Source organism: Merops nubicus, unplaced genomic scaffold, assembly GCF_000691845.1.
Source record: "Merops nubicus isolate BGI_N331 unplaced genomic scaffold, ASM69184v1 scaffold1872, whole genome shotgun sequence".
NCBI classification, from domain to species: Eukaryota; Metazoa; Chordata; class Aves; order Coraciiformes; family Meropidae; genus Merops; species Merops nubicus.
Window position 1 is genome coordinate 16,069 of NW_008591361.1, and position 23,995 is coordinate 40,063.

Sequence of the window (23,995 nt, forward strand, 5' to 3'; positions counted from 1 at the left end):
GGAGCCTGAACTCTTCAGCCAGTCAAAGAGTAACATCCAGGACCACTGTATGGTCGTGGTGTGAAACCAAATGTTAACTGAACCAGAGGGCAACTGTGGGCTAAAGAAGTGGGTCATAGCTGTCATCTAGATGGGCCTTCATAGGCATTGTGTCTGTTTATTGTATTTCTCATTTGCAGAGCCCTCGTGGTTGCACAACAAGCTGAGCATGCCCTCTCTGTGAACTAGCCTGCCTGGCAGTTTGTGAGTGATGATGCTGATCACTTCTAGGAATCTTTGCTGGAGTTGCCAGGTTCTGGCCTCTTCATATAGCACTGGTGACAGGAGCACTCCCAGGCTGCATCTGCACTAGAAGTTTTCTTCCTTTTGTTCTTTCTTCCTCTTTCTTCCACCCTGTACCCAGCAGCTTGAGTCCTTGCATCCCTCTTTATTCCTGGCAAAGATCAGTGTGGTCCAGGAGGTGAAGGAGTTGCTGCCTTCTTTCCACCCACTTCTGCAATACTTTCTGCTTAATTGCTGTTGTGTTCTTTTTGTTTGTTGATGAATCATTCTGGTATTGTTGTCTTGTTTGGGGTTGAATTTCCCTTTCTGTGTTTCCAGTGAGTTTTCAGAGCCAGAAGAGCTCCCACAGTGTGTCTGGAGGGAGGATATTTCCAGAGTACTGTTCACATCAGTTGAAATTCTGTCTCCATTGAAATCTGGTGGCAGAGCTCCCACCGACTTCAGTGGGGCCAGATTTTCATTGCTGGAACTCAGCCAGTGCTTTTTATTTCTCTGTGTGTGCTCAGCAGACATTTCCCCTTCTCTCCCCCCCTTTTTTTCTCCCCATGCTGCTGAAGAATGTCCTCCATGGGACCCTGGGCAACATAGTGTACTGTGAACATCTGGATGGGACTTCATCTGGGGGCCCAGCCCTAGGGCTCCTTGCTAAACCAAGCATCTCCTAGATAGTTGCACTGAGCACTTAAAAATGGACCAGCAGTGTCTCTCAGCTGGCTTCTACCAAAATCCAAGCCTTCATTAAGTCCAAAGTCTGTTCCACATTTAGTCAGAGCGACTGTTTTCTCTCTGGGGTGGGATTTTGTGCAGGATCCTGGTATTGTATCTCATAATGTGATATTTCTGTGATCATTTGCTGAAAACTGATGGATGGAAACAGTGAAAAACTGGGGTTGGAAACGAAAAAAGGGGTGAGGAGGATGAAAAAAAACTGTGTGAAATACATAGCTCATCTCAGCTGAGCTTCTTGCTTTGAGTCTACTATTCAGCTGGCCAGAGGTTCTGAAAGAAGATAAGCTGAGGATCTTTTTCCATAATAATGCATCATAGCAATCTGTGTTGCCTAGTTTGTAGCAGTGAGTTATGCAAAATGTGGATATCTTTGGAGGTTTCAGCACAGGTAGAATTTCCAGCTCAACAGATGCTGTGAGTGTGAGCTGGGCTTGGCTAAGGTCTGAACTTGAGGAAGCTCTGAGCTACACCAGCTCTGGAGGAGTGGAAGATGGATTTGGGATTTGGGGGGGAACACTGCAATATTCTTTAGGTCAGGCTCAGCTGGGTTTGAGTGATACATTTAAAAAAAACAGTTCAGTGTGAAAGCAGCATCTGGAGATCTTAAAGCTTGTATGGTGACACTTCCAGGGGAAAAAGTGCTCATTAATTTTTGTTTGTCTTCTATAGCATCCATAATCATTCATCTCCCTCACTCCTTGTGGCTCTTCCTAATTTCTGCAGTAAATAAGTGTGCACTGCCTGAGTCTTTGCTCTCTGTTGGTAAATACCTCTAGTTTTACAATTTAGACAATCTTTTAGATTTCTCTTCAGCAGCTCATCACACTGCAGAAGGCCTCAGAAACCTCATCAGCACTGTCTCTGGAGCTGGAGGGAGAACTGTCAACCATTCTACTGCAAACATGGGCAGTTGTTTTACTATGAAAAATCACAAACTCTCCCCCATATCACCCACAAAGGCCATGGAGTTTGTGCTGTACAGCAGTGTGGGCAGTCTAGAGAGCACCACCAGTTTCTTTTCTGCCTCTCATTTTGTTCTTTCCATAAAACCCTGCCAACATATAGCTCATCATGACTATTAGGACATTTTCAAGTCCCTTTGATAGCTTTTCATTAAATCTATTAATATAACTTCTCAAGCAATTATTTTGATCTGCCTGTGTCTAAAATGTCTTTGTGAAGAATAGTCAGCCTTTGGGAGAGGATGAAAGTGCAGGATAAGAACCTGATCCACTGTTGTCTTGCAACCACTTGACTGTTCCTCCTTGCTATTAACAGAGGGGTTTTTAGGCAGAATATAAAGGGGGAGGAAAAGGTGGAAAAACTCCCTAGGCAGTAGTTAATACAGAAAGTTATTAACACTTGCATGCAACACTCTCCTGGAGACAGAATACTGATGGGACCTAGTTAAAGACTGAGCAGATTGGGTCCCATGTGCCTGGGGTATGACATAAGTCCTGGAGCCTCTATTAAAAGCCTGTGTGGATGTTGCACTAAATAGTTACCAAGGGCTGAAAATTCCAGTGAGCTGAGGTCCTGGATTCATTTTGAGACTCACACTGGTGCCAACAGAGCAGAGGTGGTTTGAAAGGCCAGCAGTGGTTTGATAAAGTCACCACATGAAACCTAACTGGCACTAAAAATGTGCTCTGGGTTATTACATACACCTACAAGAGTCCTGCCAGGCTCTGTGAATGGGCAGTGAGGCTTTCCTGATAGACAACTGTGCTGCCTTACCTATGTCAAGATGGGAAATAACAGAGTGTTTCTGTACAGCAAGGTGCAAAAAGGCAGGTACAAAACCACTCTGAAACAAGGAGCAAATCTAAAGCCTCTTTTTTTGATGTTGATTTCTTTTTCATACCTGCTGTGTGCACTGATGTTGTGCACAGAGCAAGGATGAAACCATCAGTCCCCAAACCTCCCTTCTTCCCTGCAGCCTCCCTGAGCTGTGTCTCTGGCCCTGCTGGGGGGGCACAGGAGGTACACCCAGTAGTCTGACCTAACCTGTGGTGCCAAAAAGGCTACAGCTCTTAAGAAACTTGCTAAATAATTGACTCCAGGGAGAGATTTAGAAGAAAATGTTCTCCTCCAGTAGTGGCAGCTCCATTTGTAAGTCCATCTCTACATATAAATGCTGTAGCAGTTCCCAGCTTGCCTCTCTCTGTCCCAGGTGACTTGTTGGTGTCTCTGTGGTGCCTTTCTTTAGTGCAGGGACTTTATGAGCCCTCTGCAGAAGCTAAGCAATTTCCTCCTGGTTTGGTTTAGGTTTGGTTTTAACTTGGAAAATCAGTTCCCTGATCCAGAATTCGTTGTGCCTGTACAACAGGAGAGGAGAAATGTGGAGCACTAGAGGGACATTATAAGGCAGCTTTCACAATTGCAAGCACACTGTCTCAGGCACAGCTGGAGTCAGTGCTGCTCTCTGGCTTGCCTAGAAATCAGGATAAACAGGCAGAGTAAGCATGGAGTTTCAAATCTCATTTGAATGCTTCTATCTGAGCATACAGGCATTTTGTTAATGGTCAGTGAATGTGGAGACATAAGGGATTTATTATCCTTGATGAAACTCAGTCAGGAAAAGTGCCGTTGTAGAAACTGATGGCACACAGGCATGTCCTTGCATCTGTCATTCCCAATTGCTCTCAGTGTTCTTTGCATGGAGGGGAAAAGAGAATCCAAGGACTGGGAGAAGTGATAAGATAGCTTCTATCTTTCTTTATGCTTCAGTATCTTAAGCAGACAGCTAGATAAAACATTGAACAAGAAAGCTCATAAAGCAAAATGGACCAACAGTGGAAACACAAATCTGAACTGCAGAGAGGCTGGATGACTTTATACCAGCTGACCTCCTTGATTTATACTTGAGATTGAAAGCCTTGCCTTGCAAGAGCTGTTCAGCATCTTGCATACAGTCTGCTTGATTATTTAGGACTCATTGTCACATCTCTAAAGGCCGTGGAGTTTTTATTGTCATCAGTTTTTACACAAAAGCCTCCACTGAAATGGTCAGGAGGTGCTGTAGAAGATGCAGTGTGGTACTGTGATTCTCAGTCTGTCCTGATGATTTCAGGAACAAAGACAAATGGGGAACATGAGGATCCAGCTTGGATCAGCACCTGAAAGTAGGAATTCAGAAATAAGACTGAGCAACAGCTCTCTGGGCAGGCAGGCAGAGGAGAGGCAGGATGAGAGTCAGTGCTGCTGGCTGCTGCCATTATTTCAGACAGATAAGCAATGCAGAAGTGATGGATGGTGCACTGCACAGACCCCAGAGACCCCTGCCAGGGCCAGGCTCTGCTGCACAGATAGTAACATATACACAGATAGTAATAAATACACAGATAGTAACAGATGGACCCACGTCTGAAAATCCACAGGTAAGAGCAGACTATAGCAAGCAAACGAATCTAATAAATGCAGTGGGAAAAGAAAGGCAGTGAAAAAGCAGCTGTGCCTGTGGCAGAGTACAAACAGGAGGCTGAGGTACAGCAGCCACTCACAGAAAGCAGTGTCATTTAGCAGTCACCATTGGTTCTGCTTGCACCACCCTCCTGATGGAGTGTCCGTTGCCTTAGTGCTCCCATAGTGCCATGACCACTTTGGAGGTACCTCAAACTAAAGCAAGGCAGGCAAAAGCTCTCAGGATGCTCTGGTTCCAGTCGTGGGTGAGTATGTTTTCCTCCTTATTCACCTAAGGTTTGAGTCTCAGAACGTGCAAGAGAATGATTTGCACACAGAAGCCATCTGGTTTCTCACAGGCATTTGAAGGCCCATGTGTGTGCTTACACCTGTACTTCTCATGTTGCTACCAGCACTTTCCACTTCTCAAAAAGCATGAAAGAGTTGCATTTAGAAGCAGATTCAGTCAAAGAAGTGTGTGTGCATATCTGTGTGATGGGTTTTGTGTGGCAGATAAACAGTCTTGCAGATGTTTAGCCTGCAAGAAGCATCCAAAACTGCTCTGCTTGAAGTTTGTTCCAGATTCTCATATGGGCAACAGCTCAGATTTCCACAGACAGCATGATTTCAGCCTGGAGAAAAAAAAAAAATGGTATTTGCTCATAAAATACCAGTGAAGTCTTAGTCTGGTTTTGAAACAACTCCTTTTTTTGTTACCTACCTCCAGCTCTAGCAGAAATTAGGGTGCTTCAGGCATCCTTTAGAGCTACCTGGGTAACCAGATCACTTCACCTAAGATTAAGAGTTCTCACTAAATCTTTAGTAATTAGATTTATATCTTTATTGGTCTGGATATGGGCAATTTTAAGTGAAGATAGTGCCTGCAACTGATGATTTGAAACTGATAAGCCAAAGGGAGAGACTGGCTTATGAGTGTTTAAAGGAAACATGAATGATCAGAAGAAAAGTAGTAACAGGTCAAGCCAAACATCTGAGAGGAAGTACCCAACTACTGGCATGAATGTTAGGAAAGGATTTTTTTCCTGCCTCAAAGCCTGTGAGAGGTGAGTAAGCCCTCACATTTAGGGATGCTGAAAGTAGAACCCTCATGGTTATATTCTAATCCAACCAGATGCCACCTTTGCCACTGACAAAGCTGATAGCCTGAAGGATATACTCAGGCTGTACTCAGCACAGCAGCATCACAAGTTGCATTAATGAATATCTGGGCTTCCAAACTGCCCAGGAAATAGATGATGGAATATCCACCCAACTTGGCCTTTTGTTGTGGCTATCTTTTGCAAGTGGCAACACCTTTGTTCTTTTCATTTTAACTCATGTTAACATAGCTGAGGCACTAAGAGTAGGTGAGAACATGTGCCCTGTTGTGGCAATAAGTAAACCCTATCTTAATGCACATATTAATGTGCAAAACAAATTACCTGGAGATCTCTGTGGTGAATTGCTGCTCCATTTACCACTATCTAGGTAGCATAGCTCTGTAAGACAAAGAAAAAACCATACTCTAAGGGAAAAATGTATAGAAAACATATAGAACAAAGATGCCACTGGCAGATTCAGAGTATGAAAAGCACTTAGCTCAAATAGCTTTATTAAATGGTAGCATCTCAGGGGATGGGGAGTGAGAAATCACACAAAGGGGGTTTAAAATCTGCCAGTTCCTTCTGCAGGTAGTTAAACAATGCAGTGTTTTCAGCTGCTCACACTTCTTTGGGAGACAACTGCCAGATGTGGTATGTCAGGCACATAAAACAAACCTGGCTTCAGAGTTTGTCCCCTTGTGCACGAGATATTGAATCCCACTGAGCTGTTGCTAAACTTTATTGCTTCTTTGTAATTGCTTTTCAAAAAGGTAGTGGCACCAGCAAATTGTCTTTCTATGCGTGAAGAGCTGTCAGTCTGTAAGACCAAAATAGTCTCAGACTTGGAGATTTTAGAAAAATGACCCTCTGCCAGTCTGCTCTGGGAGATGGTAACGTGTGCTCACAGCTGCTGAGTAACCTTCAGCTCAAAGACACACATCAAAGGGAACAGTTGTGAAGAAAAGCTATGATAAAAGAATTATATTTTCCCTTGTTCACCCCCAAAAGTGCTAAACTACTAGTTTAGTAGTGCTACTACCACTAGTTAAACTACTGTGATGGCTGCATATCCCACAAGATGAAACATTTACATTCCTTTGCAGTAATTCATTCCTTCTTATTTTTTTTTTAATTAATCCTTCAGTTTTTGCCTGATTATGACTGAAAGATCCAAGTCCATTTCCCTTGTAAAACTTGAAAATTTGCTGTAAATTTATCTTCAGCTTCTAATAGCCCTCTTTCCAGACTAGATAAATAATGTAACAATTTTTAATCTTTAATAAAAGCTCCTGAGGCCTAAATATTCTCTTGGAACTGCCTGGGAACTTCTACTTTTCAGTGAGAGCAGTTGAAAGTGAAGAATTGGATGGAAAATAAAGACAAGAAGGGGTTAAAACAGAACTTAGTGCCACAAAATGTTTACTCTGACTTTACAGTAGTCTTCCCAAGGGAAATAATAAGGAACCAGTGCAAAGTCATTTACATTTTTTGAAGTTATCTGGTTGGTTTCCAGGTTTTTGGAGAGCTTTAGTTATTTTTATGTTTCCAGGTACCTATTTGTGCATAGGGTGATCCCTCTTTCTTCTGCCTCTCTAAACACTGAGTGCTCAGACCTCAAAAGAAGGTGGAATGGGCATATATATTGACTGGAAAGATTGAAACAGAGACAAAATGTTTCAGTGCAGAGAAACATCATCTTTAAATTACTCTGTTCCAATATTTGTAGAGTTTTAGGGAGGTCTTGATGGTAGTGGTGGTGTTTGAGTGAATTAAGGAACATACTTTCTAGTAAAATTCTAGTTGAAACTTAAATTGACCTTTCCCCTCCACTGGTCTGAGAAGAAACTCTGAAAATGGGTATCTTGGTTTTGGGCTTTCTCATGTTCTCATGAGCATTTCAGCAAGAGTCCCTGATGAGTTTCCTCTTTAATGTTTGTCTTGCTGCTTGTTGTCTTCTGGAGGCAAGTGAATGGAGCTCACCTTTTTGGGATGATGCTTGGGTGAACCATGAGCAAGGGAAGCAAAAGGAGCTCATGACAAAGGGGGGGAACATGCTTGGACTCTTGCTTTAGGCTGGTGAGACAAAACTGTTGCTTTCACATGTCAGGTTAAGAACTCAGGTCAGGTACAACTGTGCTGTGTTCTTTTTCATAAAGGCTCATTTGGGGCAGAAAAGGAGACAGGCAGGAAGGAGACAGAATCAGAAGGAGTCTCGCATGAAATGAATTTAAAATCTCTGGCTCAGAATGCTGGTTAGTTTGGTTTGAGGTTTTGTAAAGGCTGATTTTCTTTACAAAAGCCTTTTTATAAATGTATTTTCTGACAAGGTTTGAAGGTAGCAGGCCTGGCTGGGCAGATCAAGGATTTATTTTTTATTGGGGAGGGGGAAAAAATAATAATGTTGAGCTATTACACCACTGTCAAATAAATATTCCACTTAAAAGGAGATTGGCATCAACTGATTAAAAAATTCTAAAATGAACATAACAGGATATAGATAAACTGGTGACCTTTTTCTTTATGGATACTTTTCTCAGCTGTTGTCCTGTTTTCATGTGTTTCTCTGTGAACGTGCATCAATATACACAGAATTTTATCTGGTGCACTGGCCCTGCTACAAGAAACCAGAACATTTTGGACATTTCTATTCCAAGTAGAGAGTGTTTTTCTACACCTCCTAGTCCTATTTTAACCCTCGTTTCATGCACTTGTAACGAGTTTTAAATGTGCTTATTTTTCTTTCCTATAGAATGCTTTTGGTTACATCAAAATTATGGCTAAATCTTTGAAGCTAACTGTGGAAGCAACCTAAAGGAGATCCAAAGGACATTTAAGAAGTTTTACTTTTCCAAAAAAAGAAAAGGTTTAGTTACAGTCTGTTTGCTGTTGGGTGTTTTTTCTGTTCTGTTTTCTAAAGTAATGAAAAGAGCCACATTTCTCCTAAAAACAACTATGCACAGATTCAATCAGGTTTTTTCCCTCAGGTTTGCAGGAAGTCCTGGGAAATGTTCATGATGGGCTGTTTCTGGCTGCATAGCTCTACTTTACTACTACTACTAGTCAAGTACTACTCCTCCTCCTCAGTCAGCTGGCACAAGGCATGTCCTGCTTACAACTGCCCAGTGCCACACAAGGATCTTCCTGGTGTGTTGAGCATCCAAATAGTGGCAAGCTCTCATTTTAGGAAACCTTAAGTACAAAAGTTCACATTTTTTCTTTTGGACATGGTCAGATTTGCTCCTCAATCAGAGAACCAGCCACAACCATAAGTAGAAAACGTTACCAATAGTGAAAATGGTGAGTAGGCCATAGGGAAGATCAGAGATGGAATAATTCCTGTCCAAACCCAACATAATTACACTGGAATGTAAAATGTGGTGCCAGGTTTGATAGGTTTGTGAGGTTCAAGAGAAGTGAGCATCAGCAGCTGAACTCGTCTGTCATCACAGGACATCAAAAAGAAATTAAATCTCCGTGGGTTGGTGTTGCATGAAGGGTTCTTTTGAAAAGCAGGTATTAAAGCTTTCAGCTGAGACCCAGCTGTGGTTCTGCACTGGCAAAGAGAGGAACAATAGCTGGGGAGCTTGCACAGTGAATGGTGCTAATTGCCAGCAAATCTGAAAGGGATCATATCCTGCAGCCACTACAATAGTGGAGAGTAGACTCAGCTACCCAGGACATCCCTTCCAGGGCAAGTCTCCTCAGGCTTCCTTTTTAAGTAAAGAGCAAAACTCCATGTGTTAAAGAACTTGTTCTGCTGAAGCTATTTTGAAGCATGGTTTCTGCTCTGCCTGTCCTTTCTTGCTATTGTTTTAAAACAATGTCACCACTTAGACTCCAGAGAAGATGAAAAATCTGAAAACAGCAAAGCACTTCAGGTTACTTATTTTTAAAGGAGACATTTATGGTGGCTCTAGAAGTTGGTAGTGACTCATCTTAAGTGTTTGCTAGTGCTCAGTGGAGGTCAGAGCTGTCTTTTCTCTGTGTGTATGAGGGAGGATCAGACACAAGTACTTACCAGGACTGCATCTGAACACAGGGCACTAGAAATGAAGTGTACACTGGTTTCAATTAGGGTAGAATTTCCTTAGGTGAAGATTTTGTGAAACTGGGTATTAAAGAAACATTCCCTCCAGAATTGTTAAATTATCCAAGGGGCCTCAAAAGAGTCATGGATGAATGCTGCAAGATGCCCATAGGAAGGAGATTCAAATTAGTGGAATATGGGACTTTGAGAGCATCTAGGGTTTATTTTTCAAAACTGCTGCAATTCTAATGAAATTAAGAGGTGACACTTCAGCTTGTCACGTTATTTTTCTTCATTGCTAATGCACATATAAATGCCTGAAATTGTTCCTTCTGCATGGAAAACTGGATGTTCTGATTTTATTTAACTCATCCTCAAATTAATTCTTAAATTATAAAATAATAATAAAAAAAATGCTTGATTAACCAGTTGAACTGTCCCCTCCATGTATTCAGAAAAATGTCTATATACCTCTGGGCCCATGTATATAGCAGAAATAATGTACCTATAGGATATGGCTGCAGCCAGCTCCTCAGGTGTTTACTTTGTTCCAATCCAAGCATCAGACCTGTCTGCAGAATATTGTCCTGCTGCTGATGCTCCACAGGCAAGAGCAGCTCCATCTTCCAGTGCCTGGTGGAGCTGGTGAGACTGAAAAGCACATGCTCTGCTTTTTAAACAGGGCATTTCTTACAGAGACCTGGACACCTGAGGCTCCATGATTTTTGCCTTTTATTTTTTTGCCTTTTATTTTTTTTTTTTAATTACAAGATATTTTTCCAAAGCTGAATGGCACTTAAATCAATCTTTATCTTTTGAACTATGGTAAGTAGGTGAGCCACAGCCTGTGGCAAAATACAGAATTAAGCTGTCCAATTCAAATCAGGTTAGACAGTCCTGTAAAGTTCAAAAACATTTTCTCTGGGTTGTAGTACTGCTTCTGTCCTCTATGGCCTGCTTTTATGGACTTGGGACAATTGATCTTTAACCTAGGCAGTGTACTTGAGTCAAATTTCTTCCAGTTTTTGAGGGGCTGGACTGCTCTGCCCAGGCTTGGCAGGCGTGGTGGTCCCACAACCATACCTTGCTGCTGGGTTTGGAGCTGATGCTGCAGCAGATCCAGGCCTCATTTCAGGCACTGAACAAAAATGAAGACTCTTGTTCCCTTAAGGTAAAAATTACTCTGTTCAAAGTTCTATTTTGCTAGTGACAGCAGTAAAAAATACATATCCAATATGTGTGTTCCTCCACCACCACTGTGGAATTTTCCTCCTTTGGTTTCATTACTGTGAATTATTTTTTTTTTATCTAATGAGAGAACATCCCTGGGTGAAATTTTTATTATGGACATTTCTCATGGAGCTGTTTTTCAGTCAGGCATCACCATCAGCAGCATGCATGATGAGGAACAAGTTCCTAGCAGCATGCACAAAACTGAAGAGCTCTGATAAATGCACAGGCATTTTTTGTGACATCTCAGCATAAGGATGTTTCTTGTAACTGCTCTTGAGAGTTCAGTGTGTGATTTGTCAGTGCTGTGCTTTGCTAGTGACCTAGGTTTTTATGCAGTAAAAGAGATTTAGAGACAGATTTGAAAACCATGCACATGCTGCTGTGACAGCCAAACTCCACCAGAGTAACATGAGCTTTTCCAACCCCCTCATTCCAGAATTAACAGGAGTAGCCTTTAGAGCAAGCTGGTGGTTTCTGGTACAGCTGTGTGCATATGTGGAATTGTGGAAGCAGTTCATAGTGATTAGGCAGAAAAGGGATTTTTTTTCTATTTTTTTTTTTCTGCAGCATACGTTTCATGTAGAGTTCTTAGGAGTAACTGCCCCATGCAGCTTTTTGCTGGCTCATAGCCTCCTTGTACATGAGCAGGAGTGGGTGTGAGAAGCTTCTAACATCTGTGAAGAAAAGCTGCAGCAGTCTGAGATCTTGTAGAGCAGCCCAGCCAGGTCTTGCTTTGCAGGTCCACCTTCATGTCCTAGTCTTGCTGCTTTGCTTGGTTGCTCTTCCAAGCTCCAAGCACCCCTTCTCATGTTCCCCTGAGTGCCAGAGGTGGCATTCCCACATCCCAGGGGGCCACGCTGCCGGGTGCCTTGGCAGGATCCATCTGTGCTGAAGCTGTTAGGCAGAGATCATAGCAGTGAGTTGCAGTTTCCCCCAGGCCCTGCTGAGTGCCAGCAGACCCTGCTGAGCCTCGGCCACCACGCAGCTGCAGGTGCTCTGGGACAGGCTCTTTGGTTGCCACAGTGAGGAGGAGGATGCCTGTGGGCTGAGCATCCCTCTTCTCATCCCTCCCAGCCAGAAGCAGGGTGCAGAGCAGCAGGATGAAGCAGAGCTGCTGTGCAGGGGGGGTCAGCAGGGATCTGCTGTTCTGAAAAGGACATCAGCTGCTTCTGCCACGGGGTCCCCCAAGGAGAGATCACAGCCATGCAGCATGATCAGACCAGTAGAGAAGGATTTGGAAGCCACCAGCTTAACACTGAGACTTCTGCTTTGATATTGTATTGTGCTGGAGGGTGTTGTGGTGCCTCTCTGGTGTGAGTGCTCTGAGGGGCTGGTGTTGGCCAGTACATCTCTAAATCACCCCAGCAAAGGATGATTCCTCTTTACATTCCTTAGGAGAACAGAACTGAAGCTTCTCTTCCCATTGCCCTCTCCCTCGTTCAGCCCAGCCCATCACGTGCCTGAGCCAGGCTGGGATTTCCTTCTCCTTTCAGGCTTGCAGAGCACGCTGCTTACACAGGGTTTTTGCATAGAAATAAGGAAGTTCAGTCACAATAGCAGTCACCAGGATAGCCCCTGGAAGCCGAGATGCACATGATTAAATTGTGAGATTGTCCTCGTTGGATGTGAAACCTGCCAAGAGACAGCGTGTAACACGTGCTGGTACAGCCAGCACTTGCCTCTGCTTTTGTCACATATGTGCTACCCCTTCAGCTTTTCAAATGACTGGAAGTGTGATTCAAAACGTTTCCTTGCTGCTCAAAGGGTGTGTGTCTCTCCACCTTGGCCCCTGGAAGGATCTGCCCTTTGTTTTGCAGTGGCACCAAGGAGCCCTGCTCGCCCAGCAGCTGCTAAGGAAACCCAGTTCAAAAGCAGTCCCCGTGCCACAGCTGGCATTTCAGATGGCATCCTGGTGCTGCAGGGACAGCTTGCAGATGTTCAGTGCAAGGGGGGGTCCCTTCCCTTCCTTTCTCTCTTTTCTCTTTGCTTCTTCCCTGAAAAGTTTTCTGCAGCACTTGCCTTGTGACTGAGGCAGCCTGTTTAGCTGCTAGCCTAGCAAAAAAATGTTTCCCAAGTGGTTTGCAGATGTTTTTTTTAACTAAGTCAACTCCCTGGCCAGTGCAAGGAATAGCAGAGCTGGTGCTGGGTGGGTGGCAGGAGGCTGAGCTAGTGCAGGGGAGTTAAACTTCTGCTTCTTGACTCTGCCATGCTGCTGGTGCACGCAACTAGACTCAAGTGAAGTCAGAAACTTGGTCTGCAGACAGAAAAAATAAATGGAAGAATAATAGAAATTATCAGAGAATAATGCCTGCACTTGAAGTGTGTGTAGCAGCACTTGGGACTGCACAATAATACTGATTTTAGTTCAGTCTGGGACTAAGAGACTTTTTTGTGAGTGAATTTGGTGAAGAGTTGAATGAGATATTTTGTTTAATATGAAATGGAAAACTTAATTTAATGTTTCTCAGGATTCTTAGAGTGCTGTAGGAAGCGGCAGGGTGTTAGCAAAAGTAGCTGAATTCTTTCAGAATGAAAGATCTTTGAATATTTAATATATTACCAAAGGTAGCTGAGATACTTGAGAACCAAAACGATCATGTAGTTACAGCTTCATGCTTCACTATTTTTGAATCTTTTCCCTCTTTACAGGAGATCTCATTTTCTAATTTTCAATCAAATCCATGAATAATTTTGCATGTGCTAAATAATAATAACTTCTAACAGGCTGTGTGTTGAATGAAATGCATTCAGGTGTGTATCTGAAACTGAGTGTGGGCACCAGAAGAACGTGTTGCCCTGCCCAGAGTGCCTCTGTTGCAGCCTGTGGGCACTGGATGCCCTCTGATGAAGGAGGCAGGGTGGTTCTTGGCTGGCAATCCAACAAGGGGAGGGTATGGGACTGAAGAATGGGGCTGGTCAAAGATGGAAGAAAATACTTTGTAGTGAATAAGACCAGATGTCCAGACAAACTGTGAAGGGCCTTGAGTGTGGGGATTAGCTGATATAGGAGCATTGAGTTCATGCAAGAGACCTTGGCCTGCTGACTCTGTTGACTGTTGAGGTAGTCCTTCTGCTGTATTTTGGCTGAGTTTCCAAAAGAAAAGAGGAAGGGCTAGTCACAAGGAGAGAAAATGGTATTGCAGTAGCTGGGATGCAGGAGGAGTTTCCCTGCTGGTCCTGGGGCAGGAACATGATGAGCAAGGCATGTAAGAGTAAGGAACAAGAGGGAATTATATTGAGAACAAAAATACTGGATTTTCTTGTCTGTCTACTTGCAGAGGCATGTTCATCCTGTCAGAGTGGGGGTCAACAGCTCCCCACCAAGGCAGCTGATCAAGAGTTCCCAAAGTGTTAGCCAGCCTCTGACAGAAGACAGATCTCTAAAGTGTTGACTCTTAAAAGAATGTTAATATGTGCTGTGAATTTCAAAGGTCTTGTGTTGTGATTCAAGGGCAAAATCCCAAAGAGCTAGTACATGCTCATTAAAGATATAGAGATACATAAAAAAAAAATGGAAAAAAATAAGCTTTGCTTTTCCAGTCAGTCAGGTCCTACTGCCTCTGTGCAATAACATCTGGTGTGTGTTCTTCTCCTTTTGCTCAGCTTTCTGCAGATATGTTTGTTATCTGCTCTGTCTGTTTTATATCATAGGTCCTTATTTGGATGGATTTTTTTCTCTTTTTTGAGAGAGAGAGAGCATTTGAGAGCTGACACTTTCTACACTGTTTACAAAAATGACTTTATTGGTCTTGCAAAAACACAGAATGTCTTCTCAGTCAACTGGTCCTAAAGTTTATTGCCTAAGTACAGCACGTTCCAAATTTAGGCTTCAGAAAATTGGTTGTATTACTAATAGTTTCCCCTTTTGTTTTTTTTTGATGCTTGACTGGAGATACTGGGATATGATTTCCAGAAGTGCTGAGTACTTACAGCTGTAGCTGAAGTTAGTAGAAGATATGCTTGGGGCATGCAATGTGCAGGTTAAAGCTGTAGCTGAAAAATGGGGTTTACAGTGGCTTAACTGGGCACCCAGAATCAGTGAATAGTTTGAAGATAATATATTGACTCTCCATCTCAGTAGCTCATGTCTAGAATCTAGAATGATGATGATGTTCATGCTGCAGGATGTTTGAAGAGAGGAAGCTATGCCTGTGACTGTTTCCCATGAAGAGATGCTGTAAGTTTTCCCAAAAGATATATCCTACACAAAGATTAAGGGAACAAAGTTTGTTGCCTTTTCACTCAGTAAGAAGACTAAAAGTTTTTGCTTTGGGAGGCACCCTAGTGTTTTATGTCATACCCAGGCCCATCTATCAAGTCTCTCAACCACTTAAGGGTTTGATCCAGTTAAACATTTTTTTTAAATGTCTTGAATGAATCTTGCCAGGTCGTGGCATTTGATTCTTCCTGGGGTGCTGAGGTTTGGGTGTTCTCTGCAATGTGTTTCAGATGTTGTCTCCTTTATCCCCTGGATGAAGCCCTGTTGCCATTAGTACCTTCACAGAGCTCTGGCACATTATTTATGGAAAAGACTTTATAACCTTTTCTTCCAAAAGCAGTTACCACACTCAAGTACTTTTTGCCCTGGCTGCTCAGATAAGTCTCTCTCTGATGCTAGGGAACAGCAATAAAATATTTCCCCAGTACTTTGTTCTCAGCTGTAGCCAGCCAGACTTCTTCATCCATTTTATTAGCCTCTGTGCACAAAAGGACCACATTAGTAACAGCTTTTTTAATAACCCTTTCTCCTCAAATGTATTCCCACTGCTTCTTTTGCATTGGAGATCTTACAGGCATTTTTTTTCCATGTGTTTTATTTCAGTTGCTTTGTTAGTACAGTTATGGCCTATGGTAAAGCCTTGTGATTATCAAGATGATACAGAAGGAATTTGAGACTTATAAAATGATGCAATAAGAAGTAGTTTGAGAACAATTTGAAGAATCAGTCGTGTTTTTAAAGAAGAGGGTCTCAGCAGTAAGTTTGATTGGTGCTGTTGTTGTGGAAGGAGCTGCCATTTGAGGTACTAACTTCCCAGGACCATGCTTCTCCTCCTAGACTATAAGCAGCAAAGTGATGCTGTGGCAAGGCTGTGGTAGGAGGCAGCAATAAACTCTGGAATGGTAAAGTGCAGTCTTGGGCAAAGAAAGATTAATAGAGGGCTCTAGAAATATCTCTCTCTCTCCCTGTCATAAATCAAATGTGATGAATAGTGTTCCAGTTGTTCTGAGACTGGAAACAACATCTGAGTGACACTGCTTGTGTTGACAGTTTGCTGTGGCTTCGTGCTGAACAGACTCTGCTTTGATAAAGGACCCATATCTGTGCCTCTAATGACCTGGGATATATTTTCTTCTTGGGTCCTCAGAGCTCCAGGAGATGGCCACATTTCTGGTTTCTTCTGGATTAAAATGTTTTTAGACACATCTGGCTGGGGGCAATTTGTTTAGCAGATGGTGATCCCCAGACTCAAATAAGGTTCCTGCTAGCAGATACGTTTTAGATACTTGTCTAGCTCTGAGATTGTAGCTGCTACCAGGGATTTCATGTTTTGGCTTAGTTCTGTCTTCAGAAAATGAAGAGTTCTGAAATAAGGTATTTGTCACAGGAGTGAGAATGTGAAATGAATAGTGAAATCAAATCCGAGTTTTGCTGTATATTTATTATTAAATCCAGGTTTTAGACAGAGCCCCATTGTCTGCTGTACAGTTTCTGCCAGCTAAAGATGGGATAATAGCAGATAAATTTCTCACAGCATTTCATTAGCTGAAGAAATCAATAATTACTCATTTCTCCTCCAAGCCGGGCATCTAGCATCAAGAATGGCAGATCTGTGAAAAACAAGACTTCTTTCTTGTGCCGAATGCTCAACTTTATAGCTAGGCAAGTAGGTTGAACCTGAGTCAGTAGCATGGTAGCAGCTTTTTCCTCCCCTCTGATCCCTGTGACTGTCATAAGATGAAGAGAAGCGTTAGCAGCTGCAGAGCTCTGTGCAAGGATTTAATTGTGTGTGGAGCAGGACTGAGTGTGCTGAATTAGTTCCCAGAGAGCTGATAATAAATGAGGGAAGGGAGGCTGACTCCCAGCTGAATCCTTTACTGCTGTGGCCCATGTTTTTAATCCACAAGCATAGGAGGTTGCTGGCTTTAGTTACACTTTCAGTGGATGAGTTACACACTTGGTGGCAGCTCTTGTTTGATGTGTAATAATGGATACTTCTCTGCTTACCCGTAAATGTGGGGAATGGAAAAGAGCTCCCTGAAGGTCCAGAGAAGGAGAAAAGTCTGGCATCTTATATAAACCTTCTAGGCATTCAATGCTGAGAAGCTTTTGCTGTATAACGTTTTAGTGTATTCTTATTTTTCTGCTGATTTCCTCCATGCAAACTGCTTGTTGACCTTTTAGCCCAGCCATAGGGTTCTGCAGCTTTTCCAGCTCTGTGAACCTGGAGGAAATCTCAGCCTGTGGAACAAGGAGGAGCAGTTTTATGAGAGCCCCATGGCACTGCCCATGTCCTAGGGATATCAGTCAGATGCAGCTTCCTGAGGAGGAGCACCGTGGTGAGCAGGAGTGAGGCCTCCATGAGAGCAAAACCCACCATGGTTACAGCAGCTGGTTCCTCATCCTCAAGTGGGTCATTACAAGCACATCTCGATTTGAGCCCATGCCTGGAGGCTCAGCCTACACATGGCAGAAGAATGTTATTGTCATTGCACTTTTCACTCCCTATTTTGAATGCTTAGGTCCCTGCCAAGACTCTTGCAATGAAGATCAGATTCTTAGAAACCCATCGTCTGAACTTTTCCTTATGGAATATTTATTAAGTGTGCCACAGCTACAGGATTACTCCAAGTGTTAGGAGTAGCAGCAGCAGTAGATAACTATTACTAGTGTGCAAATCTTACTGTTTTTAAAGCACCAGACTAATTAGCTATTTTCATCCTCGTTTGATTGCAGTTATACTCAAATCTAAACATCACTTAATGAACTTTGCAACAAGGGCTGTCCACTATTACCTAGGGCAGTTCCATAAAGACGTGCTGATCTTCTTCCTGCATTAGCATAATTCAATTTAAAGTAATACTGGCTAGAAAAGGAGTTTGTTTTATTGCACCTCTCCAACGAATGTGTGTCAGGGGTTAGAAGTGAGTGGAAAAAGTCTGTCTGGAAGCAGGCAGCGTGCTGTGGTGTATTGTGTTTCACTGACATGAGAGGAATGTGGCAGGGAGGTCTACAGTTGCCTGCTGTAGGCACTTGTGCTCAGGCTGAAAAGCAGCTTGGGATGTGCTTTTTGCTTCATTAAGCAAAAGGCTTCAAGCCCGTGGCATGAAGTGCTGTAAAACACTGTGGAAGTATCATAGTGTGTGTTGTTAGGCTGGCCAGTCTCAAACATCTGAATTCACCACTCAGATATTCCAACAGAAAATCGGTCTAGAAATTAGGGTTGTGCTTTTTAAACTCTTTATTTCCTTTTTACTTCTTAAGATTCATTTATTTTTAAGTGAAAGCTGAGATCTTCACTGAAAGTCGAGATCCTCACCTCATTTCAGGGCTTTTGGAAGAACACCAAATTTCAAAAAAACTTGCAAAAAAGGTCATTAAAAGTTGTTAGCAGTGAGCCAGGTGCCTTTTACAGAAGCTGGGTGATTGTGGAAGTGTTGTCACTGTAAATAAGATCTGAAAAACAGAGATGCAAAATGCAGGCTAAGCTCCTGGCACTTGCAGTTCAGTTGAGGTTTGCTTACCTTTAACAAATGTCACTAGCTGTGCTGGCTCACGTTATTGAGCAGCTTGCCAAGCAAAAACCAAACCACCAGAGCCTGGAAAGCCTGTGTGCTGGTGGAGGAGCCACAGTGCAGCTGATCTGTGCCTGGTGGAGTGTTCCTGCTTCTTTTGCAGCACTGGAAGAGCAATGTCAGGGCACAGGCATGTGCATTTTTAGGATCCTTTTTTATTGTTCCTACCGACCTGCACTTGAGTCCCAAAGAAGACAAACTACAAAGGCCATGCTTTGGAAAGACTGAAGTCCAAGAATTTGAATAATTGCATAGAATTTTTAATTTAAAACTCAAGCTTGCTGGTTTGGAAAGCAGATGTTCCTGAATATAGGTTAGGTGGTTGGTAGGTGAGCTGTAAATCTGCTGCTGTTCTATCTGCCTGTCTCAAACTCAAAAGTTGAGAGCTTTTTCTGCTGTGCAACCCTAGAAGAAAAAGCAAATTTTGAAATAAAATTTCAGCACCATAAACACTCCTCACTTGATGCTCTGACATTGGGTGTTGGCCTCTTCAGCATATGTGTCTGTCACCATTCATCCAGTCCTGTTCTCACAGCTACTTCAGGTGGAAATCACCATTCTCCCAAGAGTGCTCCACGTGGCTGTTGAGCATGGCTAAGCCTCAGGAACTCCATCATGCAACTGTAAACTTGGTCTTGGGTCAACATTTAAAGCGTTATTTTCATTGTTTTTAAGATTCCTATTAATGCCAGAGGAATGATGAATAACCCAGTGGTCTGGAACCACATTGTTCTGGCTCAGGGAGCTGTTACTGCTACAGATGATGCTTTTGGGCTTCGAGGTAAATGTGATGCCCTTTTGCACTCTTGGATCTAGCAGCTCATCTGAAGGTTCAGTGGCATTGAAGCCTAGTGAAGGCTGCAGGAGATACCATCCAGTTCCTAAGTAACATAGAAGCAATGCCTTGAAATGTTTACTGTCATATCCCAGTTCCTAAGTACTCCCTCCCCATTCAGTGGAAACATAGAAACAATGCCTTGAAATGTTTACTGTCATATTGATAGGAACAAAATAGACAGCTATAAAGAGGTTGTGTGCATTTATTATTTATCTTGCAATCAAGAAAGTATAAAAATAATCCAGGGTGAGAATTGGGGAGGGCTGTAAAGGAAAGCACTGGCTCTTTTCAGGTTGAATAATGCAGACCCCACTCAAGCTTCCCCTGCAGAACGTGAGGTCTAGTCCCAGCACAAGTAAATAAATGGGGTTTTTTCACTAAAACAGATTTTAAAATCATGCAACTCTTGAGACTAATGGTGTTCACTTAGTTTCAAGTGAATAATTAAACTGTGAGGAGTTATTATATTCCTGGCTCCACTGTAATATTTCTTACTTATTAATTCTTAGATATTCAACTTCTGGACTTTTTAGCATCCATCAGGCTCTGCTTGTGTTGTCTGAAAAATAAAATATGTAAAGGAAAAACTGGCATAGATTTAAATATGTTGCATTGTTATGGTGTGAATATAGTCACTGTAATTAAACCTTTTGAAGATATGAACCATCAGCTTTTTCTCTCAGGAACTCAACCACCTATGGGATTTTTGTGCCTTTGAAAACTCACCAAAGATCTAGAGTGCTTTGCTTCTCCTGATTGCTCTTGAAATAAAATTAGCTTTTAGTCCTTTAAAATCTGCTGGCTTTACCTGCAATTAAATACACGTGTAGTATGTGCTCTGGGATCAAAACAAACACAAATTCCTTCTCCTGTGCCTGTGGGTTTGATGGGATTTGCAGTTTAGCAAAAGTCAATAATCTGACTCTTACCATTTTTGGGATCATGGTGGATCCCTTCAGTCTGGATCAAGAACCTGCAAGGTACCTTTAAGTCAGAGGGAAGGGTGAGCAGAAAAGAGATGGAAAAGGATGAGAGAAGGCATCTGAGAAGGCAGGTGGCCTAGCCCAGAGTCCTGGGGCAGGACTAATGACACCCATATTGCTCCTTTACCTAGTGGGGGTTTGGGCAGATTTTTTTCCAGCTGGAAGTGTTCTCCTGATGGCTGGCCCATGCCACCAGGTGCCTGTGACTTTGTCCTTAACTTGCTGCCTTTGTGGGAGGAGTAGGATGATGCCAGGCTGAGGGAGTGAAAGGAGACAGGACGTGGAAGGTCGTGGAGATGAAGGGTGTGGATGAAGAGCCCTGGGAGGGTTAGGAGAAGAAGAAAGTGCTGCTCATCCAGGCTCCTTGTCATCATGTTTCTTGCTACTGATGGCTTGAGCTTTCTGATAGACTTGAAATGATGCACACAGATACTGAATAAGAGCAAAGTTTGGAATCGTGGATGAATAGCCCTGGGAGGATTAGAAGAAGAAAGTGCTGCTCATCCAGGCTCCTTGTCATCATGTTTCTTGCTACTGATGGCTTGAGCTTTCTGATAGACTTGAAATGCTGTAGACAGATACTGAATAAGAGCAAAGTTTGGAATCTAAGCACATCATAAGTGCTGGAGAAACCTCTAGGTCCTATCTGCAGAACTAAACAACAGCAGTATGTTGACAGAAAGACATGACCATGATGCACCTCCCCTGTCTTTTCTCCCCTCACAGATGAACAGGAGCCAGCAGTCAGCAGTGATTCAGACATTTCATTGATCATGGCCATGGAGGTGGGACTGTCCGACGTGGAGCTTTCCACTGATCAAGACTGCGAAGAGGTGAAATCCTGAAAAGCAAACAGAGATCCAACACTAAACCACAGGGGAGGGTCACAGGGAGGGACTGAGTCAGCTTTCTAGGATTTGGACCAGTCATGCACATGCCTCCAGAGCACTGTCACTCCTGCACACTCCATTCTGAGATGGTCACGAGAAGCAATAGCAACAGTTGTGTCTGCCTGGACGTGGTTCCACCATCTGCTTCTGTTCCTTTTGTCCACGTGGGAGATGGACACCTCCAGTTTCCCCGTGTGCTTGAGAGCAGTCGTGTAACTCTCCAGTGGCTCCTAAATACACAACTGAAATGACAGCTTGAGTGTTTTCTACACTTGGTCGATTGGGGTTGATGTTTGGGGTGTTTTTTTGGAAAAAAAAAAAGGTATCTTTGTTACGTTTGTCTGTCTGTTCATAGTTTGTTACGGATGGACACTGTTTTTGTTGACTGACCCCAGCTTTTTCAAGAGTTCCATCCAGAAATCTGAATTCCCATTCACTGGTCAATTCATGATCCGACTCCAGGATTTATCATTGCCTTGTTTCTGCAGGGGGTGCACGTGGCTTCGAGAAGGATGGTGCAGCAGCACCCTGCACCCCTGGGAAGCCTGCTTTCGTCGAGCAGGAGCCTTGGAAATGGTACATTCTGAAGGCCTTTATTTGTGAGAGAGCTCTGAGTTAACAGAGATTGCTGAGACTTGAGTTAAAACTGCAGTTGTGTTGGCTTTTACTCCGAGCTCTGTTCTAGGCAAGTGTTGTACAATATGAAGGAGAGAAAGAGAAGTACAAAGCTTCACTCCGTCCTTTTAGTCCTCTGCTAGATTTTGTGCTATTAGGAGTTGTCAGTACATTAATGGCCTGCCTTCAAGTCACAATTCAGTAGCTGGCAAAGATTTAGTGTAACATCATGTGTTTTCTTCACTTTACAGACCAAAACCTGACTGGTAGGCTAAAGGAGTGTCTGCAGGATTTCCAGGAGCTGCTTGGTAAAAGCTGCACATTATGTGGATGACAAGAATATTCTTAGAAAGGGTCTGGAGATGCTGATATCAGTGTCAGAAATTGCTGATGGAGCAGGAGGCAGCTGGCTGATATGTTTACTTCCTGGTTTGGTTTGGATTTTTTTCTTAGTGGGTTTCACTTCTTATGTTTTGATGGCAGTTTTTGCCTGCTTGTTCTCAAACACAAGAGTTCAGGTGGTTCTTGCCCTCCAGAGTCCCTCTCAACGTTGTGGCAAGCATAATGGAACACTTACAATTTGTATATAGATACAGATGGCAAAATATTTTGGGTAGAGGGGAGGGAATTTGAGAATAAACAGAACTAACACGAATCAAAACACCTAAGTAATCATCACCTGTGATGATTATTTAGTTCAGGTGATGATTATTTAGTTCATCCTGAGCTCTGCTTTCCAGGGAAGAGCTTACTGTGACTTACTCAGTGTATGATTTAGTTTTTCAGTGAAGATACTCAACTGTGAAGAAGCTCTTTCAGCTTACTGTTATACAAGAGTAAACGATTTCTGACAACAGTCAGATGATTTGAATCACATTACTCCCTCCTGAGTAAGTCCATAGAATCAACAATTCATCTTACACTGAAATTTCATGGAGAGGTCAAACATTTTGACTTGATGGTGTCATGGCAGCATCTCAAAATGCAACTATTATGGTTCTTTGCTGCCTTTAATCTCATTGTGGATTTACTCGTTAGACATGGAAACCAACTTCCAGCCAAAATTGGGTTTGTCAAATCTTGTTCAGGAACAAATGTGTTTAGAACTAGCCCTAAAATTTTGGCCAGTTTGTTTCTTTAACACAGGAAGAAGGGAAAATTGTACTCTCTGCTTTTTGGTCTAGTTAGAAGTCAGTTCCTTTTATAACACATTTTTTTTTTAAAATGTTCTTAGTTGCAGGGTAACTTTGAGGCAAAGGAGCACAGCTTAATCATCCTTCAAAACCAGGACCCAGAAATGTGCCGTTACATTTTTATAAGCCATTTGAAAGGACATCTCTTTAATTAAAGACATACAGGCAGCTGGAAATCTGCTTGATTTAAAAAGAAAGTTGGAGATCGTTCCAGAGGGCACAGCTAGGTCAGTCTTGCCAATATTTGTGGTTCTGTAATTGTATTTTCCATACTCTTTATTGTCTTCTCTGTTCCTTGCTGCTATGGGAAAAACCCACAGTGTCAGGGGAACCAACAGTGAACTTCACCCCTACCCAAGAGAGCTGCACAAGGTACAGCATCAGCTGCACTTCAGCCCTGGAAATAATGCTGAAATGGGATGGAAGTGGTGCTTACACCAGATACTGGCTCTTCACACAGGAATGGAAGTCATCTCAAATGACTGCAGAGGGAAGAGTGAAGCTGGTTGTACCCAGTCAGGTCTCCCTGTGGAAAGTACACACTCTGGTACAATTTCTTCTCCAGGGCTGGAGCCTGAGTGCTACATGTCACAGGAACATGATGAACAAGGTGTCCAAGGTGTCAATGATCCTTTAACATCCACCCACTGCAGCCCAGCACACAGACAAAAAACTCCTGGCCAAACTGGGTTTCAGAGGAGCTGTCACATAGTCTTTTTATTTCACAAAGTTAATGAAGTTAATATCAATGGATAGATTGACCACTTATCTGTTGCCATAGCAGAGCCACCCACAGCATAGCAAAGCAAGGAGCTCTCAGCTGGTACTGAACTGGGTCCTTGGCCCAGCAAAATCATTAAAGGGAGCTGTGCTCAGAGGGTGTCACGTAGATGGCAACTGAGACCC

General features: G+C 42.9%; 1 protein-coding gene across 1 annotated transcript in view; it reads left to right on the forward strand.

The window, feature by feature from the left end:
* Positions 1-21,533, forward strand: part of LOC103782450 (RING finger protein 150-like) — a gene marked incomplete at its 5' end in the record, with an annotated part of 37,021 nt that extends 15,488 nt beyond the window's left edge. Inside the window, one exon of the mRNA XM_008950219.1 lies at positions 21,118-21,533. Within this exon, the coding sequence (XP_008948467.1) occupies positions 21,118-21,236 (119 nt within the window). The remainder of the gene's footprint in view (positions 1-21,117) is intronic.
* Positions 21,534-23,995: the final 2,462 nt, after the last annotated feature.